Source organism: Osmerus eperlanus, chromosome 28 (assembly GCF_963692335.1).
Source record: "Osmerus eperlanus chromosome 28, fOsmEpe2.1, whole genome shotgun sequence".
Lineage (NCBI taxonomy): Eukaryota > Metazoa > Chordata > Actinopteri > Osmeriformes > Osmeridae > Osmerus > Osmerus eperlanus.
This window is the reverse complement of record NC_085045.1, coordinates 7,211,012-7,230,211: the sequence shown is the minus strand read 5'-3', so window position 1 is coordinate 7,230,211 and position 19,200 is coordinate 7,211,012. Positions and strand designations below refer to the sequence as shown.

Here is a 19,200-nt window from a genome sequence, read left to right as displayed (position 1 = left end):
AGGACGATGAAGGATGGACCGGGCGAGGCATGGACAGAGACCGTCTTTGATCTTTTCGGTCACCACGGTGACAGAGCTCCTATTGATCCGCTGGGAGAAAGGCCAGGCATCATCTTACACGCACGCACGCACGTACACACACACACACACACAAAGTCGCACGCGCTAAATCCGAGAGCTGGATTTTCGACTGATTGCATTGTCCTTTGTAACCATGTTAATTCTGATGTAAGCTCCCTGTCGCTGTCCTACTGGGGTGACGTAATGCTCCCTGTGGTGTCTGCTGCAGGCCAGGCATCGCTGGTGTGAGCTGGTGGTCCAACACAAACACACCCAAGCGTACGGAGACGTGGAGAACTTCCTCGTTCATGACCAGGTAACACACACACACAGCATATGACAACGTAAAGCATATTTGTGAGAAATATCTGTAACTTGTGTGTGTTTTGTCATCAGGGCTATGGGTGTGTATCTGTACGGGGAGCTGATGGTGCACGAGGACGCACAGCAACAGACCCTGGCCCGTCGCTGTCTCTCATTGGTCCAGGACGAAATGGACCAATCAGCACGCCGAGTGGTGAGGCGATGGTCCTGTAGCAACACAGGTACAAGCAGGTTGTTTGATTGGCCGCGTGTTCCCTACTTCATACACTTGCTTGGAATGTACAGAATCATTTACCTCCATCACGGATGCTCGGTATTTGATAGACTCTCAATGGGCCGGAAGGGCAGAAGGGGGTGTGAATGAATAGCTTTAGTATAGGATCAAATAGTATTTCCGTTTAGGTGTGGAAATGATACGGTGGTATGTGACAGAGAATGCTGACCAGCTATAGTATACGTGTGGTGTCTATATCCTGTATCTAGTTCAGTATCTGCTTTTCCGTCGTTTCTCAGGAGCGCCGTCAGGATGTGTTTGTCAAGGGAGGAATGCGTTCCTCAAATAAACGATAGGGGGGGGAGGGAGGGAAGGAATGGGGTGGGAGAGTGACAGAGAGAGAGAGAGAGAGAGAGAGAGAGAGTGCGAGAACGTGAACGTTTTGGACCGGGAGGCCCAAGAGACGGTTGTTACACTGCGGTTCGCGATATTTACTCTCAAATTCCCTCCTTCACGTGTCAGTGAGTGTGTGTCCACATGTGGTCGGCGAGCGTGTGTTGTCTGTGACTGGGTGCGTGTGTCCGCGGGGAAGTGCGCACGTCTGAGGCTGTGTGTGTGTCTTCTCATAACAGCCAGGGCTTTACTTGTTCCATTCGTGCGACCTGCGTCTCTCTACACCTGTCCTCGCTTGGGTAGAGGGGGGGAAGGGGGGGGATGCTGGTTGCCAAGGCGCCGCTAAATACTTGTCCACATCAAGCAGAGTGAGTCTAGATCCACCCACAGACATACACACTCACACACACACACACACCGCCCCCTCAGGCTCTACAGATAAACACTTTATCAGAGCGTGACCGAGGCCTGCCTTTTATCCTCACACGCAAACACACACACACACACTCTCGTACAACAGCTTTATGTGTTTTGTACCAGAAGAGAAAAGGATTTCCAAGCGAGGCCGTGTCTGCCCCATGCCTGATAATCTTTTCAAACGAAGCCACAACACATGCACACTCTCTCTCGCTTTACCCCACAGTCACACACATACATACACAAACACACTTCCACAGCTGACACATACACACACACACATCTACACACTCTGTCTAATCCGAGAGTATAATCAAATACCACAAAATCCATTCAACCTTTGACAGTATTTGTATTCCGATAAATGTCCGATCAGCCAGTGTGTTAAGAAGTGTGCCTTAAGTACGGAAGGCGTACTGTAAGAGAGATGGGAGTGCTGCAGGTCTCTCCACAGCTCCTCCATGTCACCACTAACCTCTACACTCATCCAGCCAGACTGACAGTCTGAGATAGGCAGTAAAACAGTCAGAAACAGGGAAGATACTTGTCCGTGTTTTGGAGACTAGAGAGGAGTGGTTCCTCCTCACACTCCTTTCTCCTCTCCCTCGATCCCCGCCCCCCCCCCCCCACCCACCCTGGTACATGCCTCTGGAATCCCTCCTGATCCTCCTAATGAGGGCATATCGCCTGTGTAGCCAGGCGTAGCGAATGGGAGAGGAGGAGAAGGGAAGCGAAGGAGAGAGGGGAGAGTCGGAAAGAGACTATATAGTCTTGACTTTCACTCTCTGGGTTCGTGGAAGGCTAACTTTTGAGAGAGAGAGAGAGAGAGAGAGAGAGAGAGAGAGAGAGAGAGAGAGAGAGAGAGAGAGAGAGAGAGAGAGAGAGAGAGAGAGAGAGAGAGAGAGAGAGAGAGAGAGAGAGAGAGAGAGAGAAGAGAGAGAGAGAGAGAGAGAGAGAGAGAGAGAGAGAGAGAGAGAGAGAGAGAGAGAGAGAGAGAGAGAGAGAGAGAGAGAGAGAGAGAGAGAGAGAGAGAGAGAGAGAGGAGAGAGAGAGAGAGAGAGAGAGAGGAGAGAGAGAGAGAGAGAGAGAGAGAGAGAGGAGAGAGAGAGAGAGAGAGAGAGAGAGAGAGAGAGACCAGTCTCTTCATGTGGGGGCCGTGTGGGTTCCTGGCGTGCTGATTTGTGACTTGAGATAAAATCACATTGCCAGGATTACCACACAGCCCCTACCCAGCCGGCTGCCATGGCAACCAGAGGCACCCCCGCGCACCTGCCTGTCAAAGTGTAAAGTTGAAGAAGGCATGATGGTGTTTTGTTATGACTGTATGTGTGTAGTGTGTGTGTGGGGGGGGTGGGGTGGGTGGGTGTCAATCGGACAGAAGTGAAGCGCAGTTCTGAGGGGGCCCTGTCTCCAGCCAGGGTGCAGAGCTTAGCTGATTGGTGAACAGTGATTGATTCCTCTTTGTTCACAGTGGGCTAAGTTCTGCTCTGAGGAGACCAATGACGGACAGAAACAGACAAAGAAAGACAGAAGCGAGAGAGAGACCTCACCCAGGGTCAATCAAAGCCCCCTGTACTGATTCGTAATGCTTACTGTTGTGCTACGACCCTATGTCTGGGTGGTGGTGGGTGTGCGTGTTGTCAGGTATAATTTCATTGTGTGTCTCTGTAGTCGCTGACCTCTGCATACAAGGGGCTGAGGTTGAGATTGTGCTGAGATTCTGTGAGGCTCAGTCTGTGTGTGTGTGTGAGGAATGCCTCTCCCTGTCTTTTGTCGTCTGTGGAGCGACAGCCATCTTGCGTCACCTGGGAGTCTCACAGTGAAATCACACTCTGAATCCTCCACAAAGTTTGACAACGTTACTAATGAGCCTAATACTGCTACGGTCTCCTGCTTCGTATATTCCTCCTCCCTCCTCTAACCCTCTCTTTTTCTTTTGAACATTTTTAGCGCGTTCCTTCCCCATTAAAAAAAGAGAAGAAAATCTATTTTCTTTCTCTTATTTTTTCATCTACATGTTGCATGTATGTACGGTATGTGTGTCTGTCTGTCTGTCTATCTATCCGCCTGTGTCTGTCTTTGAGACGGAACTAATGAGAGCTGAGGGGGGACAGGATGTGGGGATGCACCGCTGACAGGGTCTCTCTGAGCGCCGCCTGGGGCGAGAGCCCCCGCCCCCCCCCTTCAAATTGGATCTTCCCCCCCCCCCCGCCCGAGATGTCGTAGTCGTCAATTATTGTGTTGTTCTTGCGAGGTCTTCCTGTTGTGAAGGAGTGTCTGTACAGCCCACAGGGACCTCTCCCTGTCTGGAGTCTTGGTGTTGAACTGGACCACTGTCTCTGCTGACTCACGGTCAAACCCTCCCGTCTTGCCTGAGGGGCGTTTGGAAGAGAAGCTCTTCCTCTCATCGCAGGAAGAAGGCTGTGGATTAGGCTCTTACATCATCCGTGATGTCCATTGCCTTTGTCCTTCTTAGGGAACTTGGGGAACTTCGAAATATGTTTGTGTGACTCAAACTCGACGAACAGGAAGTAATCCATTCAACATGATTAGAATGAGGTCTACGATGAAAATACCTCAAATTGTACTTTATATTATTATTGTAGAGTATATAATATTTAAAACACTAGAAGCTTCACTTTGTTTAGCACAAACAACAAAAAAAACGGATTTGGGAGTGTTTAAATGACGTTTTGCTAGTAGCTTGTTTTATAACTGTTAGACTAGCATGCTGTTTACACCTGTTTGGAAACAAACAGATGTACCCCTGGTGCTCATTGTCAGTTTAAGCAGTTTAAGAGTTTAATGCGGTATTATAAACAGACAATGTAGCACACCAAAACAGATTGACTTTAATCAACGTCCCTGTATTAAAAGCGTGTTCGGTAAATAAATTACACAATTTAGTCTCTGTGCCACACCAAATTCTGCACCACTGTTCATTGCTCTGTAACCCTAACAGTAAACAAGGTGTTAAAGAGAAACCCATTAATGCCATGTGATATTGTGCTGACAATAGCAGGCATATCCAATTGAATCTGCTATTTTGTCAAACAAGCATTGTGTTGACGGTGCTAGGGGGATTTACAGGTTACATATTGTATATGTGGACGTGGGATGCCCTTAAACATTCCAAACTCGCAGGTAACACAAACACACACGCGCTAATTATCATTCGAGGAGTGCGTGTGTGTGCGTCACTGTCTATAAGAGGGATGATTCAAGCTGAGGCGGAGCTATTCGCATATGGCGACGACAGACTGTCCAAAAGCTCTCACGTTGTCGAGCCTAGGCTACAACCCAGACTGACTTCCTATTCAGGGCTGTGCGAGGCATTTTGTTGAAAACTTTTCAGTGACATTTAACGGAATTTGACATTGTACTCAAGAGTGAAGTTCTGAGGCTGGGTGACAGTGGCGGTGCAGCCTGCTATTCCCTCTGACAAGATGGCGTCTAAGCGAGGACAGATGTGTGAATTAGAAATGAAGACCATGTGGAGCCTGCCACTAAAGGACTATATTTAGAGGCTGTTAAATGAGTAATGACTATCAAAGGCCTGTAAAAGAGAGGAATTAGCATTGGAGGCCATATCGAAAAGGTGATTTATTACAGTCTAATGGGGGGGGGGGGGGGGAAATGGGCCTGTGCACTTCAAAGAGCAAAGCAACTTTGTCTAAAGATGGTGGGGGAGCTACTTTAATACTATACTACCCCACACCTCACTCGTGAAAGTTACATTGTGTGTGTGTAGAACTGCTACATCTGGTTATCGCGGCTATGTAACTGCTTCCTCTGCGACATTAAGTTCCCATTTCAGTTTGATGGTTCTAGGGCCGATGTGAAGGAAAGTCAATGTTTCTCATGTCTTAGAGCTCCTGCAATGCTGTCGTCCTCTGGGCTTCGTCCCAAATCAGAAATCTTCGGTGTTGTCATGTCAAGCCATGGTCCCTAGTCGGGATGTTCCGGGTGCGGGACTGAATGTTGGCAATGGTGGAGCGGCGAGATGCGAGAGGGTCTGGGCGATGGTGGAGCGGCGAGATGCGAGAGGGTCGGGGCGATGGTGGACCAGGACTTGGCCTCCTGTGCCTACTGAACTGATAACAGTACTACTCAACCACTGGCTCAGTTCAGCAGGAACAGGAGTCCAGCCCACAAACACACTCTCTCTCTCTCTCTCTCTCTCCCACAAACACACACATCCTCATCCAGTCCAGAGGGCCAGCATTGGCAAGGAGCCATTGGTCTTCTTATCCTGGCACTGCAGTCCCTGTGTGATGTTCATGTGCACCGGCTCTGGGTCAGACTGTGTGTTCAACACTCACACGTCTGACTGGGGTACGGTGGCTGTCTAGGCACATTTGGAAGTAGATGCAGTTTTTAGGACTTTCTCCATCTGAATGTACCCAAGTCCACACAGGCTGTATCAGAGCACACCATCTAGGAGAGCTCAGATTTGTGTTGTTTTTCCCCACAGGGTTGGAAAGCCGGCTTGGAAGTTTCCAGAATGGAGCCTACGGACACCCGGGGGGGGGGGGGGGGGGGGGGGGGAGAGTCTCCAACGTCTCCAAAGAGACAGTGATTTTCACCCACTTCCTCTCCTGACAGGAAGAAGAGACCAGTTTGCACACAGTAAAAACACAGATGGTCCACTTGGAGTAAGTCTCCCTGAGATTGAATTAAACGAGACATTTTTACCATCTGTGCTTCAGGATAAGTAAAGGTTACACCGGGATGCGTTCCAGCTGGCTAAATACTAACAGTAGTGCGTATCTGTCACCTTTCATTTCCCCCCTGTGTGTATGTTTTTAGTCTGTTAATCTAATGTTCAAGTTTACTCTGGAAAAGCCTCTCAGGTCACTGTTTTTTTCATGTATGACAAATGACCTCACCTGCCCTCCAATCCCAACAGTTCAGAAGAACATGAGCCCAGACTGTCTTCGGTCGTTTTATTTGAACATATTAAAACTGTACTGGACGGCTGAGAGAACACTCTGTAAGGGTCGTTTATTTTTATATTATGTTTATTTTAATTTGGTAATAAAAAGGAATATTCAAGAATACACATTCTGCTGAGTTTTTTTTTTTACTTTTACAAATACATTTTGTTGAAATGTTCCATAAAGGAACAGCACAGTTACACAAGTTGTACAGTGAGAACTGTACAACACCATACTATTTACAGATAGAACATATTCTGTATGTGTGCATTCATATAACTTTTTACTGGATTTCTACAAAATCTGAGAGTACATGAAAACACTGAAATGTACTGAGGTGGTGAACTGGGCCACATTCTACACGTCACCACTTGTGTGTGTGTGAGAGAGAGTGTTTCGCGTGAGGTATGTGACGTGAGGCAGTTTAACGGGGCGGGAGGCTGAGGACACATTTTACGAGCCTCTGCCTGTGTGAGTTCTGTCCTGTCAGGGCGTGGTCTCCAGAAGGGAGAAAGAGAGAGAGAGAGACTAGGTCTGGGTCTCCTCCGTGAGTGCGTGGTGGAGTGTGTCCTGGAGACACCTGATCCTGGTCTGAACTCTGTCTGGGAGTCCGGAGGAGCCTGTGTTTAGTCTGGCCTCTATGGAGCTGAGAATATACTCTGCTTTTTGCCTGAGACCAGATGGTTCCACCACCTTGGAACGAACACACACACACACACACACACACACACACACACACACTTAGCTTTTAAGGTGTGAGACTGGGGAATAGATGTGTGTGTGGGACTGTTACTCACCATGCGTACCATCTCACTTGCCCCACTCAAGGGATTGTGGGAGAACACTGCAAAGTTGACCAGGAGGCTGAGGACCAATAGCGGGGCAAGGGGGGGCGGCAGCTGGGGGCGGGCCAACAAGAGCTCGGCGAAAGCCTTCAGTTGGTCAGCAGGAAGGGGAGGAGCCATAACCAGGAAGAGAGACCTCAGGTAGTCCAAGGCCTCTCCAGCTGACGACTTCAAACAAAACAACAGTTATTGCCTGAGAAGGAATCGAAGAATTCAAAATCTTAACGTCACATAGCTGACAGGACGAGCAGAGGAAACGAAAACCAAACTCTCCAGCACTGTAGCTGGACAACTCTCTCCTGTCAACTGGACACTTTCTAGCTAGGCCGTCTGTGGAAATAGCCAGGAGACGGCCACGAAACCGAGGAAGAAGACACAATCAGACGGATCGATACTGCCTCAACCCTTTTCTCTTCTCTCTCGTCCTCTGTACCCCTCTCTCCCATCCCTTTCTTCTTCTCCTCACCTGGAGAGAGCATCCATTATTAATTGGAGTGCAGTATTTATTTCCCAGGGTGGTCCGGTACTGCCCCCCCCACCCCACAGCACAGCCCCTTCTACACAAACACACACACATTTGGCAACTGGATCTGGGATATTGTGTATGGGAGCTGGGTCTTTGGCTAGGTCTGGCTTACAGGCTTACTAGTCCAGACCAGTACCCACTAGATGTTTCTGTCCGAACCCGAGCCAAGCTCGACGCATTTAACGTCAGCCGGGGGCTCTGAGTTTGTGTCACCCTGTTGCGCAATTGTTGTTCCCATGGTTACAGCTCGCCTGTTTACACTGTATTTTTTCCCTGCATTTCAAGAAGTGGAATCTCCACCTCAAGTAGGCTAGCCCAGACGACTTGCCGGAACCCGAACATAAACCCAAACTTAATTTTCTTTTTTTTTGTCCCCACGTAACCCGACCTGACCCCGGCCCCCCAAAAAAAAAAAATCATAATTCTGTTTGGGGTCCGTGGAGACAAAAATTGAGGAAATTCTGTTAGGGTCGGGTTCTGGCATGGGTACAGCCACCCTCCGGCTCCCACCAGTTGTAGTGTCCTACGGTGCCCCCTGGAGGTGGGGTGATGGTAGAACGTGAGCAGCCACAGCAGAGCTCCACGGTCCTCGGCTCCGGCGGAGACCAGCAGCTCCACAGCCACCTCCACCCAGCAGGCGCACTGCACCAGCAGGAACCAGGCCTCAAACACGCCACAGCGCCCCCTGCAGGAGCGGAGGAGGACACACCGGCGTCACTGCATGACGCCTGGGTAGACCACAGCAGGGGAAACGTGACCTAAACCAGTGGTTCTCAACCCTGGTCCTCAGGGACCCCATGCCCTGCATCTTTTAGATGTTTCTCTGCTCCGACACACCCGAGTCATATGAATGGGTCCTTATATGGACATGGTTAAACTGACATGTTTGACCCCATCAATGGTGCTCTGACTCTTCAGGAAAAGGGGGGTGGAGGAGATGTCGTCATGAGAGACTGATTATATTAAAAGCCTGAAGTGTTGGGGGAAACATTTAGCAATATGTTGTTGAGTGAAAGAGAGTGAAAATTAGAGATGGAAGGAGAGAAGAGGTGGAGAGAGGGAGAGAGAGAGAGAGACATGGAGACTTACCAGTGAGACTGAGAAAAGTCAGACAGCTGCAGTGGTTAGGCTCATTCAGAATATCATCTTTCTCATATTATCCTAATTCCGTCTGTACATTTCCCTCTGCCCCTCTCCCCCAGCCTCCCCCATCCCTTCGCTTTCCCTTCTCCCCCATGGCACTCTCCTCCTTCCTCAATCTCTCACTCCCTCTCTCCCCTCTTCTCACCGTTGCCCCTCTACCCCATCCCTCCCTACCTCCTCCTCTCTCCCGTATTCTCACCATTACCCCTCTCCCTCCCCTGACTAACAGGAGCCGCTGGCAGCTGCAGCTCTGCTCCAAACACACTTTCCCACCGCTCGCTCGGAGCGGTCGGGAGCTCCTCCTGGCGTAGCGGGCCGAGGCGGTTGAGGACGACGGGAGCCCGTAAAAGGCTGCGGCTGGAGGGCGGCGAGTGGGCCGGCGACATCGGCGGGTCACCAGTCGCTCCCCCTCCTCTCCCGCCACCATCTCATCTTTCTTACCCCTCCATGCCCTTACCTGCCTCCCTCCCTCCCTGACGTCCTCTCCTCTCTCCCACGCCCCCTCGCTCGTTCCTTCCTCCTGTTCCCAAGCCAATAGGCTTCAATGAGGGTTCCGAGCCCCACCACTCAAATCTCGGTGTGCGGCGCCGTCCAGTCGAACGACGGGGCACGTTGACCCTCGCGTACCTGGAGCCTTCCTCTTCGTCTCCCCCCTCCTCCTCCTCCTCTTCGATGACTTGCTGGAGCGAGCGAGTCAGCCAGCCCAGGTGGTCTGGCCACGCCCCCCGGGGCATCTCTGGGGGACGGGGGGGGGGGGGGGGGTGAAACACAAACACATTATAATCCACAGCAATTATCATCCCTTTAAGTCATCATCTTAAGTGCTATTTTCTTATTTATTCCACCACAGAAACATTCCCAGCGAGGGTACAGACATGTTTTTGCGCGCACAGTAACAATTAACCTTGGGTTTGGGGCTGGGTGCCAGCACGGCCTTAAATGGCCTCATTCATGTAATAGCAGTGGTGCCTACAGGGGCAGTCTGGGCCCACACAGATAAGCCAGCTCAGTTACACAAACCACAGAGAAATATTCCAACACACACACACACAGAGAGAGAAATTCAGACTCGGTCCTGCAACTTTTGACAACCTGACTTCTATGAGAGAAAAGGCTTACGATGTCTAAACAATGTCTCATTATAAGTGTTTGCCAGCTGTGACAGGCAAACACTTGTGACAGCTTCTGCGGTAAAAAAAGAAAAGAAGAAATCGATTAACGTCTGTGATAAACAAACCCACAAATCCGAGAGATATTGACTGTGAAGTTGCGGAGGTGACACGAGGAGAGCGGGAGAGCCCGTTATGGATTGGTGGGTACACAAGACAGCCATTCATTCCTCTGTGAACAGGCTCTGTTCGAACAGGCAGAGAGGCCATTTCGCCACACAAAGGCAATACATCAATGTGCTCCGTTAAAACACACTGGAGATGACTCCTGTTAGCTGCTCCTGGCATTCTCTAATCCCTGCTCTCCTCTCTCTGTCCCCCCCCACACACATCCCTTGTGGTGCGGGGGGTTTGAGTTGTCAGCACCTGCCTGGTCGTCGGTCAGCCAACGCTGGACCTGGTCGCGAGTCTCCCGGTCCTGTCCTACATCTATAAAGTTGAATAATGGATTTTGGTGTTTTAAAAACCCATCGACACTGTATGACTATGTTTAGCCTGTGTTCTGCTCCTCTCTCCCACCAACCGTCTCTGGAGGAGGGGATCCCTCTCTGAATTGCTCCTCCCAAGGTTTCTTCCATTTTTTTTTCTCCTGTTGAGAGTTTTTTGGGAGTTTTTCCTTGTCTTCCTTGAGGGTTTAGGTTGGTTGAGGGGCAGTTCTATGGGCATATGTGAAGCCCTCTGTGACATGCTTGCGTGTAAAAAGGGCTATACAAATAAATTTGATTTGATTTTGATGACCTTGATTGTAGGGTTCACGCCATCGAGCGCACAGAGGAAGACAAGAGCACACTTGCACACACACCGACGCATGCGTACACTAACACACATACACACACAACCTGTGGGAAGTGTCAGAAGAGGTGCCAGTAATCTTTGAGGGGTGCGTGGGAAGAAGGCCTTCAAGGACACACACTCCTGCGAAGAGACACAACACACATCACCTACTGACATCTACATGGTTAAACAGTGCAGTATCAAAGCATTATTGAATTTCATGACATTACTTATGCCTATTTAACTACACTGACCTGACAAGCCTCAAAAAATAATAAGAGCAACTTGCATAATTCTGTCGAAACTCCCAGCGGGGCGTGCTAACATGCTACATGCTAACACTGAGGTGACGGTAGGTCGAGGCTGAGAGGACATTAGCCACGACGGTCTGCCGGACTTTGCTAAAGTTGTACATGGTTTTAGTTTTTGTGTTGTACTTATACACGGCATCGTAGTGTTACAGTGGGCATGGTCTTAAAAAAAAAAAAATAACTAAATAGTTAGTAACCTCAATAATAATTACATTGCACACCATATGTACTCTCATTGCTGGTATGTAGTAAAATATTTCCTCGCAATTGTGCAAGACAACCCAACATCTTCAATTCATATTTTTATTTGATACCAATGTTACATCGAAAAAATTCCACGGGATCAACCAAATTCTTAACGACCAATTCATCGATTAAATCGTTTCCATCCGTTCTCAACACTGACCCTGAGCCCATAACCAACACAACACTGACCCCTACTGGTGAGTAGTGAATGTACATGACGTGTGTGTACTGTACAATAATAATACTACCTGAAAACTCCCCTGAGATGGGTTTAAATCCTAACTTGTCAGCCTGCTTCCTCTACTCTCTCTAATACTCATAGTACACTTTCTTTACAATTTGACCCAACCTAAACCTCCACACCCAGACCCAACCTAAGCTAAGATGTATCCACAGCTGGATGCAGTAGAGTGGGCCTACCTGGGGCTGCAGTACCGCCCTCTCCCTGCGGAGGCAGCAGGTGAAAGTGTGAACCAGAGACAACAGATTCTGGTTCCCCTCAACCTCCCTCAGCATAGACCTACGAAGGGTAGACGAGCACAAGCGCACACACACACACACTTTACATACAGTATGCTTTCATTCAATCTACCAATTTATATATTTCTTTCCTAATTCAAATACAGTACACTTCTCAAAACGGATACAATGCACACACTGACACACACAAAAGTATCAACCTTACAGTGCCAAACACTCACCTGAAGACGTCACTGACGATGAGGAACATCGAACAATGTTTGGCGCAGGCCTTTGGCTGAAACAAACGACAAACAAACAAACAAACCAAACAGCTCAGAGCTGACGTGTGCCAAATAACATATCTAGGCATTGGCCATCAGACAGACACCATGATAGTCAACTCCATAAAAGACTCGACGGCACCTCCGGAACACACTGCAGAACTCCAATCCCCAGGGAACAACGCAGGTCTGGAGGTTGCCGTTCCTCTCATCGACCCCTAGGTGCCGCTGTGGCCTCGCTCACGCGTGGCCTCGCGGCGCGCGTTTCCACTCCTCCGTGTTCTCACACTTTCTCACGCAACTCCTCTCCTTTTCACTCTCTCGCTGTCCCCCCCTTTTCATCTCCCTCCTATACAGTCCCATCATGTGGTTTAGATTTAACACGTTTAAAAAAATAAAAATAAAACGCCCAAGCGCAAACATTGGACAGCTGCACTGTACATGCTTGCCTCCCCCCCCCCCCCCACCACCCCCATCTCCCTGCAACCTCTCATATCTTCTGCCCCAAAACAGCCTTAATTACGTCCCCTCGCCCCTCTCGTCTCTCAGACGAGGGGGAAGGCAGCAGTAAAACATGCCCTCCCTCCCCTCCAGATTCCCTCTTAACTATAGGAAGACCACATGTCTCCCTGTTACTTTGATCCTGTGGTGTGAGAGACAGACAGACAGACAGACAGAAAGAGAGACAGACAGAACAAGAAAAAAAGGAGAGAGATGTGTGGTCAATCTGTCTGAGAACCAAATTGTCTAATTATCCTACTCTAACCCAGACGCCAGGCCGTTAGCACCCAGACGTTCTCAACCCCGCCAAATCCTCCCCACAAACCTGCCCTCAACCCCAAACTACCCTAACCTGGCTCTAATTACGTAAAACATCCCAAAAACATCACACGGGGCCTGCATACCTTTCACAAATCTCTCCCCTGCCCCCGTCCCACTACGAAAACAACCGTGATCACCCTGCGCTTATCCCATTATCGGCATCTCCTTCTGTCGTCACCGCACCCCCACCCTCCTTTCTCCCTGTATCTCTGTCCCACACGCACGCACGCGCACGCACGCACGCACGCTCCTTAACATGGTAGCCACTTCACCGTTGACTCTGGTGGTCCCAGCCATCCAGCCACCAGCCCAGAGACCAACTGCTACTTAGCCGCTCCAGTAAAGGATGTTGGGGAGAGCCACGCCAGACGCCGTAATTGATGCTCCGTGACAACCCAAGCTCGGTATTTCTAGCAGCTTGAGACTCAACGTAGGGTCGTCGAGTTGTCCCGACTCCGACGCACGACTCTGCCCGATTCCCCGAAGATGATAGATGGGACAGAGCTCGACTTCCGAGGAGGGTGAACCCTAGTGTCCATCTGTTGTCAGTGCAGCCGTTTGACCCCAGAGAATCTGAGAAAGGTTCCCCTCAACGTGACCCCATCTGCAGCTCGGCCTTGACTGAGGACAAGGGCTGAACAGACATCTCATCTTTCAAGGTGTCCAGACCTGACCTCCATCACAGATATCTCTCACACTACACCTTCTCTTTATTCCTCGGACGGCGGACGGGTGACCGAACGCAACAATCCGGGTTCCTCACATAAAGAGGTTTTCTGTCTTTTTTTGGGGGGACGCCTGTACTGCTGTCTTTGAGCTTTCACAAAGCATCCCGTCGAGGTCCAAACGGATTTTGTTCAAACGTCTTCCATACCTTTTCCAAACACTTCAAGGAGGGTCTCAAACAGGCACGCCGAAAACCACCCAGACCCAGGAAGTCTGTGCTTATTGTTACAGGACCTGTTCTTCAGCCCGGCGAACCCACCCGGGGCCCCAAACTGGAATGTGAGACTAATTTCACGTTTCCCATTTTTGATTGCAATTTAAACAACTGAGAGGCGAAGAGAGAGGCGAGCCTGTCTTGCCAGCTTGTACGCCCATCACACACATGTTGACAAAGACAGAGTAGGTATGCACACACAAAAACACACACCATGAGCACACACACACGCAAACTCACCCGTCCACACACACACACACATTTCTCGATCCAAATAAACCTATAGGCTAAATGAGAGCCAACTGATGCCTCCCACTCAGTTCGCGACCGACACGACTAACCAGATGTGCTCTCACAAACAAAGCCCTGGCTGTATGTGTGTGTGTCTGTCGCGTGTGAGTGAGCTTTTGTGCGTGCACCACACAACGACGCGATAATGACAGGCCAATCAGAAGATGGATGACAGAGGGTAAATAAACAGAATTGTGTGCAGGCTAAAGATGTAAACACACAGAGAGAGAGAGAGAGACAGAGAGAGACAGCGAGAGAGAGACAGCGAGAGAGAGACAGCGAGAGAGAGACAGCGAGAGAGAGACAGCGAGAGAGAGAGAGAGAGAGAGAGAGAGAGAGAGAGAGGGCCGTTTCCCTGTGTTTGTGTCTACTAGACCTGCTTAGACCAGCAGACCGTCCACCGTTTCTCGTTCGAAGAGAAGCACAGTTAAGGTCTGTCGTCAAACTATAGTTTATGGCCCTTTAAGATGAGGAAAGACAGACTCTGAAATCAAGAACAGCTGTACATTATACTGTACATCAGTTAGGTACTTTTTAGCCGACCCAATTGTAAAAATGCCATCAGGCATTTTACACAGAAAAACACATTTGTACTTGGAATCATTTCGAACTTTCTGTATGTGTGTGTATGTGTTTGTGTGTGTGTGTGTGTGTGTGTGTGTATGTTACCCACCAACACAGAGCTGGATATGAGCGTGTCCAGGCTCTGCCGTGTTGTGTGTGTGCTGCTGACAGCAGACTCCACCAGGCCCACCGCTTCCCCCTCCAGACAGCCCAGGCTGCGGCACCACAGACACACCAGGGCCTGGTCCTCCAGGCACACACGCCTCCTACGACAACATCACGCGTTAGCGCGTTAGCACGTTAGCGAGTTAGCACGTTAGCACGTTAGCGCGTTAGGGCGTTAGCACGTTAGGGCGTTAGCGCCTTAGCACGATAGCACATGAGAAGCTCGTCACTTTGGAGGACGTGTACACACGCGCTTCGATCGCTGCTCTCCCCTGACCTGGCGTAGGCGGAGCCGACGGCATCCAGGAAGTCGGGGCTGAGAGCCGCCCTGTGACAGGTGAGCGGGCGCCTCAGCAGAGCACCAATCAGAGGGGCTGCCTCGGGACACGTGACCAGGGGAACGCAGGCTACCGAGGCGGAGGGGACGATGTCGTTGGAGCACCTGCGGAGAGACGAGAACCTTTCGAGAGTGAATCCGGTCTCGCCGACGCGCCGCCGCGCAGAACACAGAAACGATGGCCCTGCTCTCCCAGTCCGACTGACACACACACACAACACGAGACCGTATTAGAAAAACAGACGGGACACTTGAGGAAACTTTGTTACGAAACCTGGCGCCTGATGAGCTGTGCTTTCTGCTGTACCTCTCTGTAGGATTATCCAGACAGCTGCAGCTAGCCTCACACTTCTTCACCAACACAGACACCATCTGCGACAGAGGAAACGAGGCAGGTGACACACACACACGCACACCTTCCTCCCTGTGACGTACAGAGACAGTTCGTTCTTTTCCACGACCTCAAGTCGTACCTTTTTCAGGACCTCGACGTGGTACAAGTTCAGCGGGATGCCCATTTGTTTCACCAGCGCGTGCGCGGCGCTCTCCTCCTGTCCTTCAGTGGCTAGTTGACACAGCACATTCTGGAAGGAGAAGGGGGGGGGCAGGAAAACAACTCAGAAGACTAGTAGAAGAGCAGAGTCATGTGGACATAATCACAAAGAGGTCACAGTCCCAAAGCTAACCACCGTAGCACTTAACTCTCTTACGTCATTCATTGCCGATGACAGGCAAGTTTTTTGTATTTTTTATATTACAACTGTTCCGATCCCTTATAATCCTAATTATGATTTCCTGCACAGAAGACTCCACGAGCACCTACCGCATGTTTACATATGAGTTGCAGACAAGAGTAAGAAGCTACAGTAGTCAACATTGTTAACCTGAAGGAGATGAGGGTGAACAGTGAAACAAACAAAAAAAACAGACAGGCAGAGAGCAGACAGACAGACAGGTAGAGACAGACAGACAGGCAGGCAGGCAGGCAGGCAGACAGGGGGCAGACAAGGGGAAGACAGGCAGGCAGAGACAGACAGGCAGGCAGACAGAGCAGGTAGACAGAGAGCAGACAGACAGGCAGGTAGAGACAGACAGACAGGCAGGCAGGCAGGCAGACAGGGGGCAGACAAGGGGCAGACAGGCAGGCAGAGACAGACAGGCAGGCAGACAGAGCAGGTAGACAGAGAGCAGACAGACAGGCAGGTAGAGACAGACACGCAGGCAGGGAGAGCAGGCAGACAGAGAGCAGACACGCAGGCAGACAGAGCAGGCAGACAGAGAGCAGACAGACAGGCAGGTAGAGACAGACACACAGGCAGGGAGAGCAGGCAGACAGAGAGCAGACAGACAGGCAGAGACAGACAGGCAGCGACAGATAGGCAAGCAGGCAAGCAGGGAGAGACAGACAGAGAGCAGACAGACAGGCAGAGACAGACAGAGACAGGCAGACAGACAGGCAAGTAGAGACAGACAGGCAGGCAGACAGGCAGGGAGAGCAGGCAGGTTACAGGCTTGGCTGTGTGGGTTCTCCCAGCCCGACAGCAAGCTGAGCAGCTGACAATGTCCACCCTTCCACACAACAACCTCAATCACTACCATGTGAGCGCCAGCGGCCAGCTAGCCAGCTCCAGCCACTCACACACCCAGACTGCAGGCCTTAGGGGCTGGGAAAGAGGCTGGAGTGGTGGTTTAATATGGGAAGAGAAGGGGGAAGAGAGACAGAGAGAGAGAGGAGAGAGAGAGAGGGGAAGAGAGAGGAGGAGAGGGAGAGAAAGAGAGAGGAAGATGGGTTTTTAAATCTGGATCAAAGGAAATGCAATGATGCTTTATTTCGGGAGGGAAATGATGCGGGAAGGGGCGGGACTGCGGATGGGATGAAGAGATAGGAGGATGACGGGATCAGGGAGGGATGGCTGGGTGGAGGGGTGGGTGGAGGGCTGGGTGGAGGGCTGGGTGGAGGGCTGGGTGGAAAGGTGGGTGTAGGGCTGGGTGGAGGGGTGGGTGGAGGGGTGGGTGGAGGGGTGGGTGGAGGGCTGGGTGGAGGGGTGGGTGGAGGGCTGGGTGGAGGGCTGGGTGGAGGGGTGGATGGATGGATGGGTGGCTGTAGGCTGATGCTCTAGGTTGGCGGTCGTGTCCCCTTCTTTAGCACTATATTTAAGACACTTTCAGGGACATGGACATTCATCTGGCACAAAAAATATCCCTCCGTAAATAAACCTAAAATTGACCAAAAGATATAAAATCCCCAAAATGGACGAGGTAAGGCTGGTTTGGAGACTGCTGTTAACAATTACAAAGTCATGATCAAATTCTCTTGAAGCCACAAAAGACTGAGGGCTGGTGTGTGCTGGTCAGCACTGGGGGAGGAGAGCGAGAGAGAGAGCGAGAGCGAGAAGGCACCGAAAGACAGTCGGCGAGGGAGAGAGACGTGAAGCCCGGAGGAGAAAAAGAGAGGAGAAATGGACGGAATGGACACTGAGAATGCGTAGGAAAAGTCTAGAATAACACAATCTATGTCTTTGTACAGATGTGTTGGGAGAAACTAGGTGGCCACCTTCACCCCTCCGTCCACCCAGGACGGATGTGGAGGCAGAGGGTACAGCAGGGGGAGAGGAGGAGGAAGAGGGGGTGGAGAATCTCTGCATGTTCCACAATGACAGGACAGTACAAGACAGTGGCGCAAAGCATGCGCACACACACACGCACACACACAGAGCGATGAGAGGAAATGCGCTGAGCAGAAACCCGGCCTTGCATTCCGAGCCGGGCGGTACAGGACAAGCCGTCGCTGCCCTGGAACCATAGGGCTGGGTCCCACGCTAATAAGGCCCAGTCTCTACTGTCCCCCATCCCTGTTGTTACAGCGGAGCCTTGCGGATGGGGCCCTGGTGTCTGAAGCAACACGGGAGGAACGTTTGTAGACCAGTGCGAGCAGCCCTGGGACTGGGGCCAACTGGGTTTGCTGCACGCACTCCAATGCCGCTGTATTGGAGTGTGTTTATCTGCTATTCAGAGGCCTCCTTCTCTTAACCCTGTCTGTCAGGCAGGCCCAGAACAGGAGACGGCCCGTTTCTCCTGTCAGTTGTCACACGCACGCACACTCCTCATCACGCTCACACACACACACACACACAAACAAACAAAATCCTCCTCTCACACTCTGTTGTTCCTGTTCCTGGTCCCGGACACTGTTATCACAGTGGAGGACTCGGAGGCGTCTCTCTCCTCAGTTTAACAAACTAAAGCCCTGTCAAGGAAACACAACCATGCTGCTCTGCCGTGCTCACAATCACACACACACACACACACACTCTGTCAAGGAAACACAACCATGCTGCTCTGCCGTGCTCACAATCACACACACACTCTGTCAAGGAAACACAACCATGCTGCTCTGCCGTGCTCACACACACACACACCAACACCCTCTTTGTTATAGGTCACAGAACATCTGGCAAATTAAAAGTTCACTTTAAAAAGCACTGTTTTAATTAGCGAGACATTTTATTAGATGAAAAATTCATCAAAAGAATATACACACACACACACACATTTAATCTGGCAAAAATGTTAAGGTTCTGTATTGTTTATAGTGAACCATCTGTGTGAACCCTGTGAAAAGTTGAAAATCCTCCACTCATTTCTTCCCATCTCGTCTTCATACCCCTGTGGAACGCAGCCTGCAGTAGGATCAACCCTCCTTCACCCCTCACCCAGTTTGGCTTTCATCAATCCTGAGGGGGGGTTAGGATTGGGGGGGGGGGGGGTTCCTTTGTTACAGTTTAGGGCACACTCTCTAGTCAAGCACATCATTTATGTTGTGCAGAGTGAGTTGGCATGTGCTGGTGTGTGTTTGGGTGTGTGTGTGTGTGTGTGGGGGGGGGGGTACTGTATGGATGTGAAAGAGGTGTATTGATGAGAGCTGCTTTCGTAAGAGCTTTAAGAGGAGAGCGGTATTGATAACTGACATACAAACTAC

General features: G+C 50.6%; 2 protein-coding genes across 10 annotated transcripts in view; one reads left to right on the top strand and one right to left on the bottom strand.

The window, feature by feature from the left end:
• Positions 1 to 6,468, top strand: part of aopep (aminopeptidase O (putative)) — a 19,700-nt gene extending 13,232 nt beyond the window's left edge. The window contains exons 6-8 of the mRNA XM_062454101.1: positions 290 to 375; positions 457 to 605; positions 5,883 to 6,468. Coding sequence (XP_062310085.1) covers positions 290 to 375; positions 457 to 605; positions 5,883 to 6,010 — 363 coding nt within the window. The 3' untranslated portion in view covers positions 6,011 to 6,468. The remainder of the gene's footprint in view (positions 1 to 289; positions 376 to 456; positions 606 to 5,882) is intronic.
• Positions 6,421 to 19,200, bottom strand: part of fancc (FA complementation group C) — an 18,407-nt gene continuing 5,627 nt past the window's right edge. For 8 of the 9 annotated variants that reach the window (XM_062454192.1, XM_062454193.1, XM_062454190.1 and 5 more), the window contains 11 exons: positions 15,695 to 15,805; positions 15,529 to 15,593; positions 15,162 to 15,422; positions 14,829 to 14,985; positions 12,061 to 12,116; positions 11,780 to 11,879; positions 10,868 to 10,943; positions 9,487 to 9,595; positions 8,227 to 8,401; positions 7,143 to 7,358; positions 6,421 to 7,038 (listed from right to left, as the gene is read on the bottom strand). In XM_062454192.1, the coding sequence (XP_062310176.1) occupies positions 6,874 to 7,038; positions 7,143 to 7,358; positions 8,227 to 8,401; positions 9,487 to 9,595; positions 10,868 to 10,943; positions 11,780 to 11,879; positions 12,061 to 12,116; positions 14,829 to 14,985; positions 15,162 to 15,422; positions 15,529 to 15,593; positions 15,695 to 15,805 (1,491 nt within the window). In that variant the 3' untranslated portion in view covers positions 6,421 to 6,873. The remainder of the gene's footprint in view (positions 7,039 to 7,142; positions 7,359 to 8,226; positions 8,402 to 9,486; positions 9,596 to 10,867; positions 10,944 to 11,779; positions 11,880 to 12,060; positions 12,117 to 14,828; positions 14,986 to 15,161; positions 15,423 to 15,528; positions 15,594 to 15,694; positions 15,806 to 19,200) is intronic. The other variant, XM_062454191.1, reaches the window with a different exon arrangement.